At 37.6% G+C, this 15,827-nt stretch overlaps 1 protein-coding gene across 4 annotated transcripts in view; it reads right to left on the bottom strand.

The window, feature by feature from the left end:
* The window catches only part of TLK2 (tousled like kinase 2), a gene marked incomplete at both ends in the record, with an annotated part of 107,224 nt that overhangs the window by 29,519 nt on the left and 61,878 nt on the right, over nt 1-15,827 (bottom strand). For all 4 annotated transcript variants that reach the window (XM_079724597.1, XM_079724598.1, XM_079724599.1 and 1 more), the window contains 5 exons: nt 782-934; nt 7,872-8,008; nt 9,239-9,349; nt 13,397-13,489; nt 15,149-15,244. In XM_079724597.1, coding sequence (XP_079580723.1) covers nt 782-934; nt 7,872-8,008; nt 9,239-9,349; nt 13,397-13,489; nt 15,149-15,244 — 590 coding nt within the window. The remainder of the gene's footprint in view (nt 1-781; nt 935-7,871; nt 8,009-9,238; nt 9,350-13,396; nt 13,490-15,148; nt 15,245-15,827) is intronic.

Raw genomic sequence — 15,827 nt, 5'->3', positions numbered from 1 at the left:
ACCTGGCCCATCAGAGAAAAAGCTTGCCAACTCCTGTCCTAGAGGAAGATTCTCTTAGTGGTCAAGAATTCAAAAATCAATTAGGGAAATCTGACATGGGGCTGGAGTGAAAAAGGAAGGCATTTGTACTCTGAATATTCTACTCCTCGTATTCATGGTAGCTATGGAATAATTGTTGACTGGCAGTGAAATAGATGACTACACTGCAATTGAAGATACTGGTGTTTTCCTTAGGTTGCCAGAACAGGAAAAAGTACTGGGAATGTCAAGATTTGGTTTACTGGGAAAATGTCCTTTTCCTAAAATAATACCTATTTTTTTCTTAGGTTACACCTGAATTTGTGAGTGTTAACTAGTGTTCTTTAGACTACTGAATAGCATTCTTCAGTTGTGCATTCTTCAGTCTGAAATAGTCAGGTAATCGCCATAAGATGAAGCCAACATACCATAACCTGGAACCACATGTAAGCAATTATATCATTTGAATACCTAATGACTTCACATTTGTTATAAGAGTGGCCAAAGATCATGACATCAAGTTAAATGACATTTTTTCTCCCTCTCATATGAAACTCCTTATATAAATAAGATCATGACTAAGAAAATGAGTTAATTTTAGATGGCTTTTATATGAGTTGAGCAAATCTATTAATGTAACTAAAAAGAAAATTTAAGCTCTAGAAATCTCCACCATCTATCACTTTTTCCAGTGGCACTCAATAGGAGGTTTGTATCTCAGGGAAGAATATGGTATCTCAGTTCACATTAATAAAGAACATACGTTTCATTCTCAGCTCCGTTGGTTTTGCTTTTCCGCTGTTTCTGCTCATTGGTTGCTGGAGGGGCCTGTCCCATGGCAGGAGGTTTCCGCTTTGCTAACATTTTTCGTTGTCTTTCTATCTCTTCCCTCTGTGAATTTATCCTTTCCTGTTGCCTAGAGATACAAAAGATGTTGCACAGAGGAAGAAGGTCAATTTTTTGAACATGGCTGTGGAATAAACATAAATATATTTGTTACCTGCATATTTGATAGACTCCAGAAAAAATAAACCCCTTTAAGTAGAGATTTGACTTTAACTTCAGGTTGGAAAAGCCGAATATTTGGTGATAGAACTATTTTTCAGAATGAATCTGTACTTTTAAGACACTAATTATGGTAATTCTCAGAGTAGGAAAGTGGGCAGGAAGAAACAATATCAAATTTCTATTGTGATCTTATTTTCTAACTCAAAAGGAAAAATTTTCTGATTGCTTTTTAACAGTTAAGAAAACAACTCCTGGTAATGAAGCCATTAAAGTAAAGAACTGTATTTACATAAGAAAGTACAAAAGGTTCCAAGTGCCTTTTAATTTTTTTTATTGGATTATAGTTTCCTCAAATTCTATCTAGAAAGGTACCAAATTTGAAGGATGCTAAACAAAGTAAAAAAGATTTTCCTTCTAGACCTATCATTTATTCTAGTCTAAGTGAGGCATTACCACAGCCAAGTCATTCCCAGTCACTAATACGGTGAAACCTAAACTAAGTTTTTTTTTGTGTGTGTGATACGCGGGCCTCTCACTGTTGTGGCCTCTCCTGTTGCGGAGCACAGGCTCCGGATGCACAGGCTCAGCGGCCATGGCTCACGGGCCCAGCCGCTCCGCAGCATGTGGGATCTTCCCAGACCGGGGAACGAACCCATGTCCCCTGCATCAGCAGGCGGACTCTCAACCACTGCGCCACCAGGGAAGCCCTAAACTAAGTTTTTTAAGAACAAGGATGTACATTTAGAGAAAGCAAAATGAAGCCTTTCAACTAGTAAAAACTCCTTAGGAAACAGTACACAAAATGAATTAATAAAAAACATATATAAAGACTCAAGATATTTAACACCATTTTCATTAGAGTATTTCCTAATAAGATGTCTAATTTTTTAATAATAACTAATTTACAAACTAGGAGTCAATAAAAATACCAATATAAGTAATCCACTTTCTCTCACGTACCCTACCTGAAAGACACTAAGGTTTATAGACTTGGCATATAAAAGTATACCAAGACTTAACAGACTAAAGTCTTTAAATCACCCAACACAGTTAACCTGACAGTCAAATGCTAGCTTCCTTCACCTTCTCTTTCAACCATGCTTTTATCCCCCATCTCCTTTTCTCAATCCAACTTCACTTTTGCGGAATGATACAATCTAATTTTTTAAACCTATGTTCTAAAATGAACTGTACTCGACCCTCTTCCCTGAACACTATAGTTGTCAGTCTCTAGACCTTTTCCAGATTCAGTATATCTTTCTTGGAAGAATGGCAACCAGAAAAACAAGACTATATACCCCAGAGCAGATGCCCATAGTGCAATTTACCCTGCCACATCTATATGGCAACACCATAAGCAAGGTTAACCTGATCAGACAGAGTACTGCAAATAAATATCCATTCACTTGATAATACGATTCTCTTGGCTTCAAGATGAGCTGGGTTATGGATTAGATGTCAATTTAACAGCAGGGTAGAAATTTTAATTCAAGCGTTGTCTGCTTGTGTAAGAAAATCTTTTAACTATTAGAGATATGCCTTTCCCTCCAAAAAATATATATATGAATAATTCATGCCTTGAAAGAATTCTGGATTAAGACACAGAATCCTTAGGTTAAATCACAATCTTCCTTCTCACTTAATGAATGTCCTTGAGGAAAACATTTATCTTCTCTGAATATGAGTTTCTCAAACAAAAAAATTGGTAAAATAACCTTAAGTTCATTTCTACCATTTCAGGGGCCTCACTGAGTTCAAGGCACTCTGAACTCTCTGAAGATAACCATACAATATATAGTTTAAGTATAAACCACAGTGTACTAGTGGAGTACCACAACATTTTGTCTCTGAAGACTAACTGCTTTGGAAGATGGAGATTTTAGCAGTTACTCTTATTAAATATAAAATAAAACTAATTTCCTAATGTTTTCAGGGAAAATCCACACTTAAAAAAAAATTTATTTATTTATGGCTGCATTGGGTCTTCATTGCTGCACACAGGCTTTCTCTAGTTGCGGGGAGCAGGGGCTACCCTTTGTTGTGGTGTGCGGGCTTCTCACTGCGGTGGCTTCTCTTGTTGTGGAGCACGGGCTCTAGGCACGCAGGCTTCAGTACCTGTGGCACACGGGCTTCAGTAGTTGCGCCGTGGGCTCTACGGCGCACGGGCTTCAGTAGTTGTGGTGCGTGGGCTCTAGAGCGCAGGCTCAGTAGTTGTGGCACGTGGGCTTAGTTGCTCCACAGCATGTGGGATCTTCCTGGACCAGGGATAGAACCCGTGTCCCCTGCATTGGCAGGTGGATTCTTAACCACTGTGCCACAAGGGAAGTCTCAGTTCTACTATCTTTTACAAAAGTATTGATGACCTGATAAATTTATCTCATTCAAATCTAAATAACTCTATTTAAAAAGCCATTATTTGTAAACGATAAGAAGACCATCAGCTTTAGGTACCATTATCAGCTGAACTGTGTCACCCAAAAAGATATGTTAAAGTCCTAATCTCCAGTACCTCAGATTATGACCTTTGGAAACAGGGTCATTGAAGATTTAATTAGTTAAAATAAGGTTATACTGGAGTAGGGTGGGCCCTTAATCCAATATGACTGGTATCCTCATAAGAAAAGGAGAGAAGACACAGAGACACATAGGGGAACACCATGTGAAGACGGAGGCAACTGAAGCTATGCTCACAAGCCACGAACGCCAAAGAAGGAGCCTCCCTAGCAGCCTCAGAGGGATCATGGTCCTGCCAACACCTTGATTTTAAGGTTTCTGGCCTCCTGAACTGTGAGAAAATAAATTTACGTTGTTTTAGACCGCCCAGTTTATGATATTTAGTGACAGTAGCCCTAGGAAACGATTACAGGCAACTTCAATAGCAAAACTGTATTATAACTAGTAGGAGAGGTATTAAAAAAACAAATGCACATATTTTCAGACATTATTTTAACCACAATAATTTTAGTGGTGATCTACAGATAGTGTCTAAATATCCAAGATAAGAATTTTTAAATATTCCCAGGATTTCATATGTTCTGTGTGTACTAGAAACTGTAAAATGGTATATACTACCCAAGGAAAATGTGGCATTTATAAAATCAACAAAAAGAGTTGTCTCTCCAAATATCATATGATATCACTTATATGTGGAATCTAAAAAAAATGATACAAATGAACTTATTTACAAAACAGAAATAGACTCACAGACACAGAATGGAAACTTAGGTTATCAGAGGGGAAGGACAGGGGGATAAATTTGGAACTTGAGATGAACAGATACACATTACTATATATAAAATAGATAAACAACAAGGACCTACAGTATAGCGGAGGGAGCTATATTCAATATCTTGCAATAACCTATAATGGAAAAGAATCTGAAAAAGAATACATATATATATGTATAACTGAATCACTTTGCCGCACACCTAAAATATTGTAAATCAACTATACTTTAATAAAAAATTAAAATTAAAACAAAAGAATTGTCTCTCATTATGGTTCATGTGACCAAGAATCAGATGGTTCAGGAGAAATCACTTTAAAATCACTATGATTCCTTACACACCAGAATAATTATGTGGACTAGCATAACAATGCTATAAAGTTTAATTTACTCCCTCTGATAATCCACATCTTAAACAACCACGATTTTGTATACAGGTCAAATTCCATTACTTTAATGTGGTTTACTTTAATATAAAGAAAATCTTAATAAAAAGTTTTTATTGCCTTGCCATTGATTATTTGAGACTTTAAGACTTGTTTAAATAAAAAAATTGTGTCCTGAATAACAATAGTGTTTAATATAACTACTTTCTCAGAACTATAAAATAAGCTACTTTTTCAACAGATTCAAACATATTTTTAGGGAAAATTACTAACCTGGTCAAAAAACATTACAAATCTGTTATGATCTTCCTATTAGACAGTAAATCTTCTGTTTTAGGATCTTAATAAAGATCATTCAAAACAGAGCCAAGGAACAAAGTGAGAACAAAAGAACTGTGTTGAGGCTCCTACTGAGACTATATTTGATTATCTGATTAAATTTTTAATGTCTTGAGGTTTGCCTCTTCCTATGAAACCTAGTACTCATGCCTTGTGTTCACCAAATTATGTGTCATGGAGTTTCTTTCTTTTTATTTTTTTTTGCGGTACGCGGGCCTCTCACTGCTGTGGCCTCTCCCATTGCGGAGCACAGGCTCCGGACGCGCAGGCTCAGCGGCCATGGCTCACGGGCCCAGCCGCTCTGCGGCATGTGGGATCTTCCTGGATCGGGGCATGAACCCGTGTCCCCTGCATCGGCAGGCGGACTCTCAACCACTGCGCCACCAGGGAAGCCCCATGGAGTTTCTTATACACAGAAAATTATCATTTGTAAGGATATCAGCTACAGCCTTTTACAACTAAAGAACTTCAATTCTGCATTAAAATTAAGAAAGGGAATTAATTTATTAAAGTGCAACTTTAAAAAATAAAATACTTATAATTAATAGGTAACAGCCAGGGGACTTCCCTGGTGGTTGAGTGGTTAGGACTCGGCCCTTTCACTGCTGGGATCCAGGTTCAATACCCAGTTGGAGAACTAAGATCCTGCAAGCCATGTGGCGTGCCAAAAAAAAACAAACAAAAAAAGTTATCAGCCAGAAATAGCTTCCCAAGAGAACAGATGGATAGTCTGCAATTTATGTGACTTAAAACCATGAAAAAATGCTATCTACTTAGGAGAAGCAAACCTGGTTAGGGATCTCATTTAGATAGTCCCAGTTTCTCTGGTCCGATGGCTCTACAGCAAAGTCATTGTTTTGTCCTCTAACTATATAAGATTTCCAGAATCTTCTGGGCATCAGGCTGCTTATAGAGTAAAAAGATAAAACACCTGCTACTATCAGCAAAAACTGTAATCACTTCTTAAAAGTAATTACATTTTACATCTCTATACAAATCCACTAACCTTTTGAGTTTAAGTCTTTAGACATTTTAAAAACTGCCATCTGAGGAGTAACCATTGTCATGGGCTGGTAGGAGTCATTATCACATCTGGGGTTCAGTGTGAACATTAGGTAGCTCTGGTCAATAATGCGGGGTATAAGTTTTATCTTCTGTCCCATTCTAACAAAATTGGATGGTGTGCCCCTTCCAGGGCAATCTGCACATCAGTCGGGGTGTTAAGGGATAGATATCATGCCTCCCTGCAGCAGCCGTTTACACTGCCCTAGTGCAACTCTGCTATCATTTATGCATAGAGCTCAGAGTGGATGCCACTCTGAGCCTCTGGCATCTGGCCTAATTCAAAAGTCTGTTCTCTTCCACAGTATTATATCTCTGACTGACAGCCTCTCATCACACCCAAATATACATACATGAGGTGCACTTGTGAGGCAAAAACACAACTAAACCAAGTTGGAGATTAATGTATCACATATAAAGCACTGACTACTAATATGTAATCCAGAGGTTGGTTTTAACAAAGCTTTTTTTTTTTTTTTTTTTTTAAATTTGGCCGTGCAGCGTGGCGTGTGGGATCTTAGTTCCCTGACCAGGGATCAAACCTGGGCCCTGGCAGTAAAAGTGCCAAGTCCTAACCACTGGACCACCAGGGAATTCACATTAACAAAATATTATTAATAATATCAGTATCTGTACTCTTCTTTCAGACATAAATTTATTTATTTATGTTTCATTACTATTCAAAAGTAGTTCTACCCTCTCCAATCGACGCTCAATAAGTTATTTCAGCAAGAAAAAAAAGGTAGGAAAGGCAGTCTATGGAATCCTTCAACTCGCGGTGATCTACACATCAGAGGTTTGAGAGCCCATGATTAAAAATACAATGGGCCAGGGGTTTCCCTGGTGGCACAGTGGTTGAGAGTTCGCCTGCTAATGCAGGGGACACAGGTTCGTGCCCCAGTCCGGGAAGATCCCACATGCCACAGAGCGGCTGGGCCCGTGAGCCATGGCTGCTGAGCCTGCGCGTCCAGAGCCTGTGCTCCGCAATGGGAGAGGCCACAACAGTGAGAGGCCCGTGTACCGCAAAAAAAAAAAAAAAAAATTACAATGTGCCACTCCTGCCCCCTGCAACCCAGTCTCAAATGGAAATGATCTATCAAATCAAAATAAATAAATAAGATACAATAAAAGGTACTACAACTTGAAGGGTTTTTTTAAGTCCTGAGCTAATATTACACAGTTGGAATTCTAGGATTTTAAACGTTAACTCTCTCCTTGGAGTAAATACTTGAATGTTTCAAACCAAAGTTATAATAAAGTGAAGGAATGCTCAAGATTCCAAGCTGCTGAGAGGCACAGGCAGTGGGGCTGGTCACCAGCCTGACCGATGGCTCAGTCCTTGCCTCCAAGGAGGTGATTATCTCTGCTGACTGGATACTCTCCCCTTAAAGGGCCCCAGGGACATGTCCTATAAAAGTTCTTCCTAAGCTTTATTTTGTTTTATACCTAACTCAGGAAATCCTTCCTTGGGTCTTTGCCTATTTCATTTTCCTATGGACCCAGAATAAATGCTGACTGTGGGTGTACTCCTCATGAAAATCAATTACATAATTAAAAGGATATCAAGTCAGGTCCAGATTTTTCTTTCTTAGCTTTGTTGATTCTGATTCTTTTAAGCTTTAATATAGAACTTGTTTTTTATTCATCTGATTATTTGTCATTTTTTTTCCAGGACTTTATCTCCTTCCCTACATTTCTTAACACATGTGGTAACAAAAACTGAATGAAATGACGACTGCCACTACTAAGATACTAATGACTACAATTACAAAAAATTTTTTAAGTCCAAACCAACTTTTCAGTTCTCAAGTTCATCATCACAATTCACTTACTTGATAAGGTTCTGGAAAGCATAACCGTCTGTCCACTGTTCAGTGAACGAGGCCCCATGTCGGACAGTGGTAAAGTGGCCCAATCTCAAGCGATCTTGCATGCTTTTATCTCTACATGCCATCTTCTCTTGTTTTGACTTAGGGGAAAATGACAAATAGAAAATAATTTTATTTTCCTATGAAAACTCATATACAGCATTATGTTTATTTTTTGTACTATACTGCTCAAAGTTTAGGACAACTGGCTAAATCTACATTGACTTCAGGAAGTACCCTAAAGCTATAAACGTTCTATATAACCCATAAATGTTCCATGTTAACATATACCTTGTTATTTCTCTTATAAATGTGGAAAAAAGTGATTTCCTTTCTATAAAATTAATGGATTAGAGATGAAGCAAAGTTCCCCACAGTATCTTTGACATCAATAAAATAATTCACTTCGCTTTTATCAGTGTTCCCTGTCTTTTTAACAGCATTTCAAAGATTTCAGCAAAAATAACCGCTAGTCTGGGACTTCCCTGGCGGTCCAGTGGTTAAGCCTCCAGGCTCCCAATGCAGGGGGCCGGGTTTGATCCCTTGTCAGGGAACTAAGATCCCAAATGCCGCAACTAAGATCCCACATACCGCAACAAGCCGCAACAACGAAGACCCAGCGCAGCCAAAATAAATAAATAAAAATTAAAAAAAAAAAGAAAAAAAAACCACTCATCTGTCTCAAACCTCTAGCTTGTAACAGTTTCATTAGGAAGTACTGTCATCTTAAAACTTTCACTATAAGATAAATAAGTACTGGAGATGTAATATTTTAAAAGTTTTCAAGAAATAGTTACTTATATTTATTAAAGGCAAGTTGCAACTAATCAGTTACTATAATAAAGGAGACATCAGCCAATTAAAGTAATCATATACAAGTAAATGCCAATTTAGTTTTTTAAAGCACAAAGCACTGAATTATCACATTATTATATACATAAGTTACTCCAAATACCATATCTGAAATAGACATAAAACTATTGCTAAATGTCTGTAATAGTAACAGGACACACGCTTTAATTAATAGGACGAATGTAAGAATTCTGAAGAGCAATACCCTGAATAAACTCAACTAGGACAAGCTGCCCCTGTCCAACCAACACCATTCTCAAAGCAAAGCACAATCAGAAAAAATATCCCAAATTATCACTCTGGATACTTGGTTCAGTGTCCACACAAGAAAGAATTCTAATTGTCAAATCATGAGAAGTCTTTTCCTAAGAAGCCCTACTCTGAAATACTTTCATTTCAGGTAAAGAGTAAGAAGTCACAATAATGACACACACTAAGCATCTTGGGGTACAGAGTTCAGGCCACCACTAATCACTTACCTTTTCTATAAGGAGCTTCTTGCTCATTGTCACACATCGATTTAATCGTTCTTTGTATTTCTCTAGCATCTTTTGCTGTTCATCAATCTGCCGTCTCAAATCACAGTTGGCCTTCAATGGAAAAAAAATTTTTTTAATTAGCTCCAAGGAAGATAGATTAATACAAAAGCAGTTTCTAGGGAGTCTGAAAATCATTTGTTGTTAAATTATAAGCAAAATTAAGGTTCAAAGAGGTAAGAGTAACTATGTCTTTTTTAAAAAGAAGGTACATACTTCGTTCCTTGATTCTCTTTAAATAAACTTATCATTTATTAAAGATGAATTCTGTTATTAGAAGTGGGCATGTTTTTCTACTGATCATATTTTATTCCTCCCCAAAGCCAGTTACAGATAAATCTAGTACATCACACATACTTAAATTGTCACAAAATAAAAGAAAAAACCTACAATGAATGAGATGTTTAAAATTCATATAAAGAGCAGTTTTTAGCACTTACAGATTAAATATTTCCAAAGGGTGATTAAGCACTACCAAAAAATTACAGAATTTTTTTTTAAAAAACCACATAACATTCTTTATGTTCAATTGTTCTTTGTTTTTCTGTTCTTGTTTCCAAAGAAGAGACATGGATTTATATAAATGTTCCTTACCAGAGAAGCCAGGCACACCCATGCCCGCCTAAGACAGAACTAACAAAGAAGTTGAATACAGCATCTTGGTTCAACAGCACCAGAATGTAAATACACAGTTACTTTAGCTGTGGTCAGAAGGGCTAAATACTTTGAAAAATTCAATACAATAACAGAGAAGGGAAGAACCACTAACCCAAGGTCAACTTTGACTTGCAACTCCTGAATTTATTCTTGTGTTAAACAAAAGATATCTACTCTTTTGGCCAATAAATGATACTTTATAATAACTTGCTTGAATTATGAAAAAAATACAGCGTTTCCCAATCAAATGATATGTGTTTCTGAAACAGTAAAAAGCACAAATGGAAGATACTATAGCACACTCAATTTTTGAGACTTTTCAGCTTCATTTTAAAGTGACCACTGTACAACAGCTTCCATCTCCAAATTTCTACTCTCCTCATAAACATAATTTGTTCTCATTAGTTCTTCTAACAGAGCCCTAGAGTTCTATGGACCACGTTACCGAAGGCTAAGTACAAGTACATTTGGGTAAATGTGACTAATTCATACTTAAAAATCTACAAGGCAAAGATTATGTAATGTTGGGACTTCCCTGGTGATCCAGTGGTTGGGACTCTGCACTCCCAATGCAGGGGGGCCCGGGTTCGATCCCTGGTCAGGGAACTAGATCCCACATGCATGCTGCAACTAAGAGCCCACATGCTGCAACTAAGAGCTCGCATGCTGCAACTAAGAGCCCGCATGCCACAACAAAGATCCCACATACAGTGTGCCACAGCTAAGACCCAGCGCAGCCAGATAAATAAATAAACATTAAAATAAACATTAAAAAAAAAACAAAGATCATGTAATGTTTATATGAAACTCAATCTACTTTTGGAAGGTGAGCATTGAAATTTGTAATCAAATCTATGGCATCAATCAATCTCTGGCAGCTTATTTAAACTTTTAAGAACTCAATTTCTGTGGTTTCTAACACTAACGATTTTGTATTCAGGTTTAAAATAGCACCTGGCTAGCACCTGGCTAGCAGCTGATGCAGCTGGTAAAGCAGCTGATGCAGCCTTACCCAAACATCTAACTAAAATGGAAAAACTCAATGAATGGTCCATGCTTGCCTGAAAGGAGATATAAAGAGCAGTGGTCATTCCCCCTGTCCCTCCAAATCAGAAACACAAGCTCTCATCAACTTGAAAAAATGGCAGCTGTCCTTTTGTGTATTCTTTTTTGACATATCCATTCCACTGGCACTGCTCTATACCCAAAGAAAGACTACAACCTTCAGAAAACAAGGCAGTAGAAAGAGGGTAGCGGTGAATAAAGAGAACATACCACTTCCTAGAAAATTAAACCAGACATTTTTTTAAAACCCCCCCAAAAAGAGTCCTAAGTTAGGATCAGTTTTTGACTTCATCTTCTCAATCTTAAGAAAGTCAGGTGATGAAGGAAGAAGACAAGCCCATGATCCTTTTTTAGTCCAGCAGAGCTACCCTGGACAAACACCTGACAATACTGCAACTAGGTTAGGAACTTTTTAAACCCACATATCTAATTATAAATCTTGGTAATTCAACGAGCACCCAAGTGTACAAAAACAGGAATAAGAGCAACCCCAAGCAAGTATGGATGCTAACAATGAAAGATGGAAAATAGATACTGAGTCCAAACATGGCTCTCCTCATTGAAAGATGGAGAAAAGCAAACAAACAAACAAACAAAAAGGCCTAAGGAAAAATATTTCTGAATAGGAAAGGGAACATCAGCTTGAGAACAATAAAAACACTGGAGAAGATTAAAATGTTAGCCAATTTTATTTATAAATTGGTAGTATTTATGTATAGATGCATTTATATATGCTACAGGGACTTTCCCTGGCAGTCTGGTGATCAAGACTCCGTGCTTCCACTGCAGGGGGCACAAGTTCGATCCCCGGTCAGGGAACTAAGATCCCACATGATGCGCGGCGCGGCCAAAAAATAAAAATAAATAAATAAATAAAAATTTTAAATTTATATATATGCAACAAATGCTCAAAAAATTACTGAAGTAAATGTACCAAATGTTTTACCTCAGTAATGGAATTATGGGTGTCATATTATTTTTTTTTACTATTCTCTAAATTTATTATAAAAAGCATGTATTGCTTTTACAATAAGAAAACAATAAACCTTAAAAAATTTTGTAAAGAATGGGTCAGTCAATATGCCAAACTGTATATTAAAAAATTATTTCAAGGGCTTCCCTGGTGGTGCAATGGTTGAGAATCTGCCTGCCAATGCAGGGGACATGGGTTAGAGCCCTGGTCCAGGAAGATCCCACATGCTGCGGAGCAACTAAGCCCGTGCGTCACAACTACTGAGCCTGTGCTCTAGAGCCCGTCAATCACAGCTACTGAGCCCGCGTGCCACAACTACTGAAGCCCATGCACCTAGAGCCCGTGCTCTGCAATGAGAGAAGCCACTGCAATGAGAAGCCCGCGCACTGCAGAGTAGCCCCTGCTCACCGCAACTAGAGAAAGCCCACACGCAGCAACGAAGACCCAACACAGCCAAAAATAAATAAATAAAATAAATAAATTTATATATATATTAAAAAATTATTTCAAAAAATATCATGGTGGGGCTTCCCCGGTGGCACAGTGGTTGACAGTCCGCCTGCCGATGCAGGGGACATGGGTTTGTGCCCCGGTCTGGGAAGATCCTACATGCTGCGGAGCAACTAGGCCCATGAGCCACGGCCACTGAGCCTGCACGTCCAGAGCCTGTGCTCCGCAACGGGAGAGGCCACAACAGTGAGAGGCCCGTGTACCGCAAAAAAAAAAAAATCATGGTATTACTGTATAGCACAGGGAACTCTACTCAATATTCTGTGATAACCTGTATGAGAAAAGAATCTAAAAAAGAATGAATATAACTATATGTATAACTGAATTACTTTGCTAGACACCTGAAACTAACACAACACTGTAAATCAACTATACTCCATTAAAATTTAAAAAAAACATTGTATATTTTCTAGAGGTATATTTTTAATTCCATATTAGTTATTTTTCAAGTTTCTCTTGTAAGCACAAAAAACTTTACATGAATAGGTTATAAAATATACAAAATGCAAAACCAGGGCTGAAAAGTACTTGTGAAATAGTTTTTAAAATTCAAGGACATTAAAAAAAACAATTTTCCTGAAATGGGAAAACATTTTATACCTATTCTCACAGTTCCAAATGAAATACAATAATAATCCACACATATATTCCTCTAGTATATATTTAAATATTAAAATTCTATAATTGAGATGTCCAATTTAAAGACAGAGTTTAGAATATAGGTTTGATCCTCGTTCCCTACTCAGATTCCCTCAGATTAAAGGAAAATATCCAAATGTTTACTTTTTAACTTTATTATTTGGCTATGGTAATTATCTCTATGATATGTACATAATTCAAATATATATAAAATCAATTAGTGCTGTTATAAAATCTTACGACATTTTGATACTTACTCTTAACAAATCATCTATTCTTCCTTCCTTCTTCTCTAAGTCAGAATTCTTACTGTTTTCTAGTGCAGATATTTTTTCTATTGTGAGGTCAGACTATAAAGAGAAAACAAATTTAGGATTAGTCTCAAAATACTACATGTCATCACATTTTTCTCATTACTTTTCTGAACAAAAAGCACTTGAGGGCTTCCCTGGTGGCGCAGTGGTTGAGAGTCCGCCTGCCGATGCAGGGGAAGCGGGTTCGTGCCCCGGTCTGGGAAGATCCCACATGCCGCGGAGCGGCTGGGCCCGTGAGCCATGGCCGCTGAGCCTGCGCGTCCGGAGCCTGTGCTCCGCAATGGGAGAGGCCACAACAGTGAGAGGCCCGCGTACCACAAAAAAAAAAAAAATAAAAAATAAAAAAAAAAAAAAAGCACTTGACAACACAACCAGCCTGGAATCACACGGCTCAAGAACTTACATCTGCTTTCCTCATCTCATTCTTTAAGCATTATGTTCTGCTGCACCTGCCCTTCAAAAATATATTAGCTCTGGAATCGAATATATGAATTTTCAAACTGCTGTGCACTGAACAGCACAGAAACATACTACTCTAGAAATGAAACTAACTTTGAATAGAAAAGGCCATCAGAGGAGACAGGACCCAAATCTCTAAACGACAAACATGCCACCTAGTGGAAACAAAGAGTAACCAGGAGGGAGAGATGAACGCTCAACTATCTAAGTCTGTTCAACTATTCAAAAAAAATCTGTCAACTATTCAAAAGCTTAATTCAAATAAAATTGAAAATCTGCTCCTGAGGGTTGTTTAGTTCCTGCATCTTAAGAAATTCTCCTAGATTGCCAAGCATCCTGTCTTGAAGGCAACACAGTGCCAACGGGCTTCAAGAAAACCAGGTATAATATTTGGCTAGCTCAATACCACAAAATGGAGGATATATCTACTATCCTTTTCAGATATTATCTTTGAACATTCACAACATTCCCTAAATTAAGGAGTTCTAAAGACTAAGGAGAAATTATGTTGGTGTGCCACATGTTAAAGAAGTTTAAAACAAGAATTTACTGTATAGCGTAGGGAACTATATTCAATAACTTGTAAAAAACTACAATGGAAAAGAATTGGAAAAAAAGAATATAGACATATACATATATATGTATAACCGAATTACTTTGCTTTACACCTGAAATTAACACAAAATTATAAAATCAACTATACTTCAATAAAAATTTCTAAAAAAAAGAAGTTTAGCTAGGTCTTGCTAAATGAGTATGTACAAGGAAAAAATTAATTACTTTCACAAAGTAGGGAATTAAGATTCACTGAAGCCTACCATAAGCACTGTCCCAACAAGCGTTTTGTATACACTAAGATAATGATAATCAACCACAGTTTTATAGATGATTTGAACTGAAGAAAACTAAGGCCCAAAAAGATAAGGTATAAGTTGTAGAGCTAGAGTTTGAATCTATCCCTAGAGGTCTTTTCCTTAACATCATGCTGCAGTATAATCATTTCTGCTGCAATACACCAGAAAGGTAAACAAACACCTCAAAAAGTTAAATTAAAAGCACCTTCCAAAAGACTCTAAATATTCATAATGCAAGTTCTGAATACAACGCACACAAATAATGAGGTGAAGTCAGAGAAATAAAGGGACAACAAAGGGAGGACCTAGATTTTACATGTAGTTATTAGTATTTATTCCTCGGCCCCTCTTTTCCTCCTCTGTTTAACAATCACTGACCTACCTGGGTCTGTCTGTGCTGGATGGAGATCTGTTTTTGGGAGCTGCAGGAATGCTCTGTGTTGCCAGATCCCGTAGATGAGGGACTGTTTTGCTGAGCCTGTAATAAAGGTCCATCACCAATCACAAGAAAGTTTTGCATCTTTCTCCACAAACATTTGTATGAATGCAAATGATTAACTCTGCTGATGAAAGTCAAAAGTCAGGGCCATGTAGCCAAGATGAAAGTATAAACAATTCAAATGAAAAGTAAGGGCTAGACATGGTAGCTTAGACTACGTTACTGTAAATAGTTAAAAGCATCAAATGCTTATAAATGAATTTTTAAAATATGTAAATTATCAAATATGTAAATGCCCTTTTCACTTGTACAGTTGATACCTGAACAATGCATGGGTTAAGGGTGCCGACCACCCCACCCACCCCACTGCCCGCAGTGCAGTGAAAATCCACGTATCTAACTTTACAGGCGGCCCTCAGTACCCATGGTTCTGCATCTGCAGATTCAGCCAATCTCAGATGGTGTAGTACTGTAGAATGGATTTGTTGAAAGACAATCCACATATAAGTGGACCTGAGCAATCAGTCCAAACCCATGTTGTCCAAGGGTCAACTGTATTTTAATATGCTTTTGCAGGAAAGCCTGGTGAAGCATCCAAAGCACAGGGCATGCTTGTGACTCC

This window comes from Hyperoodon ampullatus, assembly GCF_949752795.1.
Source record: "Hyperoodon ampullatus genome assembly, chromosome: 19".
Lineage (NCBI taxonomy): Eukaryota > Metazoa > Chordata > Mammalia > Artiodactyla > Ziphiidae > Hyperoodon > Hyperoodon ampullatus.
Note: the sequence above shows the minus strand (reverse complement) of the source record. Positions and strands in the feature narration are given on the sequence as shown.